Source organism: Equus przewalskii, chromosome 13 (assembly GCF_037783145.1).
Source record: "Equus przewalskii isolate Varuska chromosome 13, EquPr2, whole genome shotgun sequence".
In the NCBI taxonomy this organism is placed as follows: Eukaryota; Metazoa; Chordata; class Mammalia; order Perissodactyla; family Equidae; genus Equus; species Equus przewalskii.
This window is the reverse complement of record NC_091843.1, coordinates 26,651,419-26,660,947: the sequence shown is the minus strand read 5'-3', so window position 1 is coordinate 26,660,947 and position 9,529 is coordinate 26,651,419. Positions and strand designations below refer to the sequence as shown.

The 9,529-nt window shown below is 47.2% G+C and overlaps 2 protein-coding genes across 6 annotated transcripts in view; one reads left to right on the top strand and one right to left on the bottom strand.

Moving 5' to 3' along the window:
- Positions 1 to 822: 822 nt before the first annotated feature.
- Positions 823 to 6,761, bottom strand: RPS14 (ribosomal protein S14). 2 transcript variants are annotated; one of them, XM_008517244.2, is made up of 5 exons: positions 6,627 to 6,761; positions 4,189 to 4,339; positions 3,394 to 3,555; positions 1,967 to 2,043; positions 823 to 937 (listed from the first exon to the last, which is right to left on the bottom strand). In XM_008517244.2, the coding sequence occupies exons 2-5, from the start codon at positions 4,335 to 4,337 to the stop codon at positions 870 to 872; spliced, it is 456 nt and encodes a 151-aa protein (XP_008515466.1). In that variant the 5' UTR covers positions 4,338 to 4,339; positions 6,627 to 6,761; the 3' UTR covers positions 823 to 869. The 2 variants fall into 2 exon arrangements, with proteins under 2 accessions (XP_008515466.1, XP_070426580.1); XM_070570479.1 differs by having other exon boundaries at positions 6,370 to 6,660.
- The window catches only part of NDST1 (N-deacetylase and N-sulfotransferase 1), an 80,645-nt gene continuing 77,817 nt past the window's right edge, over positions 6,702 to 9,529 (top strand). The window contains exon 1 of one of the 4 annotated variants that reach the window (XM_070570474.1): positions 6,702 to 6,827. The gene's annotated coding sequence lies outside the window, so the exon portion shown is untranslated. The remainder of the gene's footprint in view (positions 6,828 to 9,529) is intronic. The other 3 variants (XM_070570478.1, XM_070570472.1, XM_070570477.1) reach the window with 3 other exon arrangements.

The window sequence follows — 9,529 nt, the reverse complement described above, 5'->3', positions numbered from 1 at the left end:
CCTGTTCACCCACCAGCTACTGTCCTGCATCTTGTATCCACCTGTCAGAGTAGCAGTCACCATTGCAGGGCCCTATGCTAAAACTCTTGCAGAACACTCAGTACCATCTGGTGCCACTGGGTCCTTGGAACTGAATGCAAGCTTCCGGAAAGCAAAAAACTTTTTATCGTTGATGAAAATAGGGCTTGGTGTGTATTTGTGGAATGACTGAATCTTTATGTACTTTATGTACTGATGTGGAACAATCTCCAAGATCTGCCAAGTGAGAAAAAGATGCAGCAGAGTGTGCTACCAATTTTGCACAGAAGGTGTGGGGGGGCGAGTACACCCACACGTGTTTATATATGGCTCAAGTCTGGAAGGCTCCTCTTCTGCTCAGGGTACACTTGGCTCAACAGTTTCTACTTCGTTCTGGCTCTTTAAGAATTGGTCCATTTTTGGAACCAACATCTCCCCTTTCAAACAAGGTCTCTAAGGCCTTGGTCTGCTTTGGACGACTCAGGCAGCTTACTGCAGCAATGGGCAGCAGGGAAAAGACCCAACTCCAGGACTAGTATCTCACCTCTCCTTATCCTCCTCCCGCTAGCAAAGTCAGTTTGCAGACCACAGGCTCATCCTCTGTCCCATGTCAGGGGCTGAATCAACCCCTTTTGTGTCTATCTACATTGTCTGAAGCAATATATCTTTGAAATACCGGCTTGTTTATCACTGTATCTGTGACCTTGAGTCAGTCTCCCGTCCTGGTCAAACACTGACAGCAGGAAAGAATCAAATATCCCTGAGGGGTGGCCACTACAGAGAGAAGACTAGAGTCAAAACAGCTTACATGAAGACAATTTATTAACAGAAAACAATTTGAGGAGTCCTGTTCACAGACGGCGACCACGGCGACCCCCTTTCCTGCGGGTGCTATCAGAGGGGATGGGGGTGACATCCTCTGTGGGGAGGAAGAGAAAACATCATTGCCTGGAGCTGGATGGGAAGGCCTTTATGCCTCCCTAGGCCAGTGGTCTAACGGATCGACAGCAGATGCTGCTGCTCCCCAGATGAGTCTTTGGTACCTAACAGATGGATATGCAGCTGCCCCACTGGCTGTTTCCTCAAAACTTGATTTTCACTTCTGAACTTACTTCTCCAAAGGGAAAACTGAGGCTCAGAGGGGACACAACCTCCATAGGATGCCAGAGGCAGACGACAAATCCAGGTTTCTGACACCTAGCCCACTGACTCTCTAGTGGGAAAGTCCTTGGAAACAGGGCAAGTGAAGACTATCTCCTTTTCAAATAGGTAAAAGGTTGAAAATATTCTGAAAAAAAATCTTAAGAGGAGAGAGCTGGATCATTAGACTGAGGTATCAGTACATGTTGCTGCCAAGTGCACAAAAACAATAGGATAGGGCTAACACGTCCTCTTCCTTTGAGCTGAAAGGGGCCAGATCACACGTGAGGGCACTGGTGCTACACAAAGGTAGGGCTTGCTGTGATTTTCAACTATGGGAGCCGCAGCTCCCCACATTCACTTTTGGTTGTCACAATGACTGGCAGGTCCTACTGATACTTAGGAAGGAAGGACCACAGATGCCGAGTGTCCTATGATGCAGGAGACAGGCCACACAAAATGCCAATAGTATTAACTCTTTCAAGAAACATTGGACAGGAAGGCTAACTCCTCTCCTGTCAGTGCTATCAGCTACTGTCTCAAGCCCTGCACCAGGCAGTGTGGGACACAGATTCAGAAATGAAACTGTGCTGTCCCAATGCTGAAAGGAAGGACAACACTCACATCAAGGTAACAGGGGTGTCCAGGGAGAGACTTTAAGTCACACGGTGCCTCTTGCAGTCCCCACCAACAATCCTGACTGCCAACAGTGCCCAGACCAGGCCCTGTTTCCACTGGGTACATCACATGCTTTCTGGGGTCAACGCTTCAAAGCAGATCCAAGTGCTAGCTAGAGGGGGACACTTACCAATCCGCCCTATCTTCATTCCAGAGCGGGCAAGGGCTCTGAGGGCTGACTGGGCCCCAGGCCCAGGGGTCTTGGTCCTAGGAAATGAAGGTCTACATTAAGAAAAGCCTTTGGCCAAGTCATCAGGGCTTCTTTTTAAATCCCACAACCCTCTAGTTCAGGATCTGCAAGCTTTCCATAAAGGGCCAGACAGTAAATATTTTTGGCTTAGCGGGGCATTTATGGTTTCTGTTGTATACTTTCAAAAATTTAATTAAATTTTATTTATTTATTTTTTGAGGAAGATTAGCCCTGAGCTAACATCTGTGCCCATCTTCCTCTACTTTATATGTGGGACACCTACCACAGCATGGGGTGCCAAGCAGGGCCATGTCCGCACCCAGGATCTGAACTGGTGAACCCTGGGCCGCCGAGAAGCGGAACGTGCGAACTTAACCGCTGCGCCACCAGGCCGGCCCCAGCATACCTTTTTTTTTTTTTTTAATGTAAAAATTATTCGCAGCCCACTGACAGTATAAAAACAAGTGGCAGGCCAGATTTGGCCCATGGGTGATAATTTGTGCCCTGCTCTGCCTGCAGCCTTTTAAAGCACTGTCTCTTCCTGACACATCCTATGAGTCTAAGTCTTTTTTAGTGATCTGTCCATTTCCAACTGCTCCATTCACCTAAGACCCAAGACACTACCATCTCTCCAATGGACCACTTTAACAACTTTCTCTCTGATCTGGTCCCCACATAGCAGTCATCTTTAAAAACCCTACTCTCAGTAGGTCACTACTATCAAAAAACGTTTTATCCCTCACACTCCCTCAAAGTTCAAATCCTTACTGTGTCCTTCAAGACCCACAAGGACCTCGCTCCTGCCTATTTCTGATGACACCTGTTGTCACTCTTTCCTGCAGATGTGACAACTTCATTCCCACCCGAGACCTTTTCTTTGTAGTTGTCTCTGGCTGGAATACTCTCTCCTCGTCCTTCCTTTACTGGACTCCTGGCACAACATCTAGATTTTAGTTTAAATTAAAGTGTAATTTAACCAACTAAAGTGTAATTTAACTAATTTCACTAACTCCATCCTTGACACCATACTTTTGCGTTCCAGAACTTGCCACAAATGGCAATCACATGCTCCTGTGCTTATGGGGCTTAAAGTCTGACTCTCCCACCAGCCTATGTACCACACAAGGGGGCAAGCACCTTTTCTCAACATTCTCTTCCACTATGTAGAACACAGCACCCGGTATACAGTGGGTGCTCATTATACACACTAAGTTGGAGAAGAGGGGAGCAGTGCAGGAATCAGTTATTAAATATGTGCACACATCTAAGATGTCCTGTACAAAGTCACAAAAGAAAAACCAAGCCTAAATCCACGTGTTCTGGCACCCAAGCCCAATGATCTCACACCCAGCCCCTGGCTGACCCACCTGTTTCCTCCCGTGGCCCGGAGTTTGATGTGGAGGGCAGTGATGCCCAGCTCCTTGCACCTCTGGGCCACATCCTGGGCAGCCAACATGGCAGCATATGGAGAGGATTCATCTCGGTCGGCCTTCACCTTCATCCCACCAGTCACACGGCAGATGGTTTCCCTGGGACAAAAGCAGACGGTCATTTCTCATCCAATAAGGATTCTGAGTGCTTATATGTTTGAATGAGTTAAGAGTGCCACACTCAGGGATGGCAGAGGACGAAGGTCAACTTGAGTGTGCATCCCTTCTGACAAGACTGCCATGGGCTCTGCCTTCATGGGGTTCACAGATCCAAGACAGCTAAACTTGGTATTGACACATTATATTTACTTTGCATTTAATCCACCCAATTACTCCATGAGGAAGGCACTGTTAACCTCATTTTACATACAAGGGAAACCAAAACTTGGAATCTGAGTGACTTCACACAAGTCACAAAAACTTGCTGATGGCAGCCAGCACCTGCACCAAGGGTGGACTTCCAGTCCACAACTGCCCCTACAAAGTACCAAGAGATCGAGGATTCAATGATCGCCCCACTCTAAAGCCATAAAGGCGCAGATGTGCCTTTTCCTCTTTCTTAAGTCCAGTGCCTGGGAAATTACAGTATGTGTGGACCAAACAACCAAGCACATTCCCCTATCTAAACATTCTTTTAAATTCTTTTTAAAGAACACCTTAAATGACCACCCAGTTGCGGGGTCATTTTCCCCCCAGCCCCTTGGCATTCTGCCTCTCCACCCAGGTACTCACTTGCCGGAAAGATCGGTGACGTGGACAAAAGTGTCATTGAAGGATGCAAAGATGTGGCAGACACCAAATACATTTTCTCCTTCAGCCACCTGAGGTCCAAGGCTGATGACCTGTTCTTCCTTCTTTTCCTTTCCCTTGCGAGGTGCCATTTCTGAGACGAGGAAAAGAACCCCAATGTTAACAACAGACACGGATTTCCAGAATCCCTCTCCCTGCACTATTAAAGGAAACCCCACATTTTGCTCCTCTGTGTCCTGTCTCCCTCCACCCAGGACTGTGCTATACTCTCATCTCTGCCTCACTAAAACCCACTTCTCCCTGCAGTTAGGGGATTTCAATTGATGGCTAAAAAGCAAAGTACCCTTCTTTGAGGTAACCCTTCTCCTAAACCTTTGTACCAAAGCACAGCTCACAGCACCCACAGGATAGAAGCTGAGGGTTCTAGCAGCAGACCACAAGCATTCCTCAAATGTTTACCCAGTGGGGCTCAGAAATATGAGAAACACACTGGCTAAAGTCTCTGTAGATCTGGGCAAATCAACTCTTTGGGCCATAGTGTCCCAAATACATAAGCTGACAAATTTTGGATGATTTGTTTAGGGTAACATAGCAAGTCAGTCACAGAGCAGAGATCAGAACCAGATCAGGGGATTCTCAGTCTACACCTCATGATAATTCCAATGTCAGGAGTTCTGGGTTTCCTGGCCCCCACGCACCATTTAGAGGTTAGGCTCACAGAAGCCGGAAAAGACCACAGCCCCGAAGGCTGGTAGAAAGCCAATAACCCAGGCATGCACTGGTGAGAGCTGAAGACGCTTGGAGGGGTGAGGAGCCCACTGCCTGAATTCTGCACCAACGCCTCAGCTTAGAATTCAAGGCTCCCTTACCAACACACCCCTCTGGCTTCATCTCTTACTATTTCTGTGCCCCACCAGATGCCTCCAAAAGCCAGTTTAAATGCTACCTCCCATCCTCTGGCAATTCATCTCCTGCCACCCTTCCACAACTGTTTAAAACCAAACTCTTAAGCTTTTACCAGAACTAAATATTAGAGGCACTAAAACATGTCCCTTCAGAAGGCTAATAGAAAAGACCTAGCCCAGAAACTCAAGGTGCCTGTGAAACCCAGTAATTCCCCTCTGACATACCACGCAGTCTAAGAGCAGCCATAGTGTCACAGGACCCAGAGAAAGGAGACAGGGACAGCTGGAATGCAGGCGAGCATGAGAATCTGGAAGGCTGGGAGACGACTGCCTTCTGCCAAAGCCCCAGGCCTCCTCACCCTCCCAAGACTCAAGAATCAGAACGATTTCCTAACACTTTCAGAAGACACTAGAACCAAGAAGGGCTCAGATGAAGCCAGGATGGAGAAGACAGAGACAGCAGAACCTCACCTGGTTCATGAAGACAGTGGCAAAACCAAACCTGAAACCAAAGAGTCCTGACTCCCAGCCCAGCACTCTCTACGCTGGCCCATAAGGGACCACCACTCCAGACCTGGACAGTCCGTGTCCCTCGATCCAGCCTGTGCCTTCCCTACAGAATGTTTAGTTAGTGTCTGATCACGGTAAGCACTGAGTGTCGCCCCGGGTGTACAAAGCTCACTGTTCCTACCCTCAAATCAGACCCAATGGGTGAGAATAGCAAGGAAAGTGCCAAGGGAACTCACAGGGGAGCAGCTCCACGTTCTGCCTGGAGGAGGCCAGAAAGGCTCCAGGAGAGCTGAACTAAGCAGCATGACTATCAGTTCCTGCACGGTGGGCACTGGGAACGCCGATGCCCATTTGCAGTCTCCCACCGCGCGCCACCCCGAGGGGCAGGTGAGAACGGTCAGCCGGAGGTGTACAAGCGCACGGCAGGTGCTCAGTGGACACTGACGTGCAGTCTCTCCCCCAGTTTCTGGCTTTGACAAGCCTGCCCCGAGCGCCCAGAATCTGCAACGTGCCCGACTTTGCCATCGCCCCGACTGAGGAAGCACCCGACACAGGGCCGCTTTTCCTGCACGGCCCCGTGGAATCCTCACTACGCCCCATGGGATCCACGATTCCCATCTTACCGACGAGGAAATAAACTGGAGACTAGGCGCCTGGCCTGCGACCGCCCAGGAAGACGCTGGCGGGACAGAGGCGGGAGCCCCCATCACACTCAGAGCCCCGCTCCTCCCCAAGACGACGTGCTTACACGCAGCGGCGGTCCCAGCGCGGGGCCAGGGCCTTCGAGCTACACCCGCGCTCGTCCCCACTTCACAGGTTCCTTCCTGGAGCGAGACCGCCGCCTTCAGACCAGGCGCAAACTTGAGTCTGGGTCCGCCGGCCGCGCCGCTCTCGCCCGGCACCTGGCTCGGCCTCCGCGGAAAGACCCCAGTCCCACGACCCCGGCCCCGCTGAGCGCCCCCTGACGCAGGATGCCACCCGATTGTCCTCTCCAAGGCCTCCTACCTGCACGTCTTCTCCAAGCTCCGCCACCGGAAAGACAGAGGAGGAGAGGGCGGGGCGATGGGTCACGTCCGTGTCTCCGGAAGTATATTTCTGAGGTCACGGGCCGAAGCCGGCTCCCCGAAGACGCCGCCTTTAGTGTTTCCAAGGAGATTAAGACTCGCCTTGCGGAAAGACGGTTGACTGGAGGGAGTGCCAAAGGAGGTAAGGGGCCCGGTGTCGCTGCGAGCAGGTCGGCCTCTGAGACTGCACGAAGCAGCTCTGCCTGCGGGATGAGGCGGGCCTGTATTCTAAGATGGAGGCGGCCGCGGCTAGACGGACTTCCGCCATCCTGACCCCGGGCCTAGTCAGCCTGAAGGCCGCAGCGCACTTCGTGGCGTGGAGGGGAATAACAACAACAGCACGGTAATCACCGACTTTCGCCTACCATGTACTGGGCCAAGTAAGAATAAATTATTCGATACTTGTTATTATATACCAGCCTGGGCTAAGCGATTTGTATGCATTGTTTCATTTAATTCTCACAAAGTTATCAAAGAGATGCTGTTTTAATTTCTCTTTTACAGATAAGGGATGTTAACTGAGATCACACCTTTTTAAAAAAAATATATTTATTTATATTTTTTTTGCTAAGGAAGATTGGCCCTGAGCTAACGTCTATGCCAGTCTTCCTCTATTTTGTATGAGGGTCACTGCCATAGCATGGCTTGATGAATGGTGTAGGTCTGCACCCAGGAACCGAACCAGGACCAACTGGGCTGCCGAAGGAGAGCATGCAGAACTTAATCACTAGGCCACCAGGCCTGCTCCCACCCCTTTTTTAAAAGTTGAGGTCTAATTGACATATAACCTATTAGTTTCAGGTGTACAATATAATGATTCAATATTTGTATATATGATGAAATGATCACCACAATAAGTCCAGTTAACATCCATCACTATATGTAGTTTAAAATAACCTTTTCGGGGCCAGCCCCATGGCCAAGTGGTTAAGTTCACCCACTCCGCTGCGGCGGCCCAGGGTTTTGCTGGTTCAGATCCTGGGCACAGACATGGCACCGCTCATCAGGCCATGTTGAGGCGGCATCCCACATGCCACAACCAGGAGGACCTGCAACTGAGATATATGACTATGTACCAGGGGTGTTTGGGGGGATAAAGCAGGAAAAACAAAAACCTTTTCTTCCTGTGGGGAGGATTTTTAATATCTACTCTAGATCACACATTGGTGACCTACTTGGAATTCTGACTTCAAAGCCTGTTATGTTTAATAGCTACTTTCATCTATCCCTCTAATAGCAATATTGAAGGATCTTGAAGGATTGGGAGAATACAGATGGAGATATGAGGAAGGGCTAAGAAGTAGGTCGTATATATATGTGTGTATATGTATAGATGTATATATATGTGTGTGTATATACACATACATTACATATGTAAACCCAATGTAATGGGTTATATATATTGCATATATATATATAATTTTTGGGACAAAATGAGGATTATGCAGAATAGCATATAGCCCTTTATGCACTGGAATTGATACCACTGAAAAACTTCAGCTCAGTTTAGGGAAGAACTTTTTAAAACAAAGTGTAGTGCCCCTTTCCCCTTTACAAAACTAATTAACTACAGAAAACCCATAAAATAGAAACATGCGGAAAGGAGAACAAAAAAATAAAGAGAAGCAACAGTTTTACCCACTACTGTTAACACCTTGGTGTATGTCCTTCCCAGACATCATGTATGCAGATACATTCAGAAGAGGCACTTCCTTTTTTAAGAAAAAAAAAATAACCTTAAAATATTTTTCCTTGGTGTTTTAAAAAAATCCATGCTCATTGTAAACAATCCACACAATACATAAAAATATGTAGAAAAAAGTAAAAATCATCTCTAAATTCTTTCTGCTAGAGGTACCACCATTATTAAATTGGAGCATCATTCTACAAATAACTTTCTGTACCTACATCTATACTTATATCTTTATTATATAATAAGCAATCTAATGTAAATGAAATTGTATTCTATATGGAATTTGGTAACTTTTTTTCCACTCAACATTGTGGATCATCCCAGAACAACTAGTAGAGATCTATAGCATTTTTTAAACAAATATTTTAAATATTATTTATTATTTTGAATGTTAAATGCATCCACAAAAATAAAAAATTACAGTTACCAAAGAATATACAAGAAAAGCCCAACCCTCCCCGCTCCCCTCTGTCCCCAGAAACACAATCCTCTTCCTTGCAAGCGACCAGGAATACCTGTGTTGCATCATTTTTAACTACAACATGTAGAGCTGTACCATTATTTATTTAACCAGTTCTCTACTGTTGGACATTTAGGTTATTTCCACAATTTGCAAATATAAACAAAAATTGTCAAGAACACACTTGTGCTGTTCTTTCCTCAGGGTAAATTGCCAGCAGTCAAAAGGAATATGTATTTTACGTTTTGACCTATGTTGCTAAACTGCCCTCTAGAAAGTTCCTATCAATTTTTACTTCTGCTAAACTGAGAAACTAAGTATATCTCCATGTTGTGTTTTATTTCTTCCATGGTTAGTAGGATCAGACATCTCTTTATGGATTGTTTTGAGCATTTGTGTCTCTTCTGTGAATTGTCTCTTTATATTCTTTGAAAGAGAGGGCTTTTGTGTTCTTGAGTAGTGAGTTCCCCAGTTGAGGAGGTATGTTAGCAGAGGCTGGAGTACTGTGGAGTGAGTTCCTGCTTTGGATGGAGTTATGTTAAACAAACAAACCTCTAAACCTCGGGGAGGGAGGGCTTCAGGAAGGGAGCAGGGCTTGATTGCACAGCTGCAGGCAGCCCTCTCACTCACCTCAGGACAAGTTTTTCCACAGGAAACTCTTATCTTCCTTTCAGAAACCATCAAGGTCACT

Coding starts and splice junctions, on each gene's coding strand:
- RPS14 (XM_008517244.2), bottom strand. CDS start 4,337: ATGGCACCTCGCAAGGGAAAGGAAAAGAAGGAAGAACAGGTCATCAGC. Junction 2,044..3,393: donor CGGGCCACGGGAGGAAACAG/GTGGGTCAGCCA, acceptor TTCATTTCCTAG/GACCAAGACCCCTGGGCCTG. Junction 938..1,966: donor AATGAAGATAGGGCGGATTG/GTAAGTGTCCCC, acceptor TCCTCCCCACAG/AGGATGTCACCCCCATCCCC.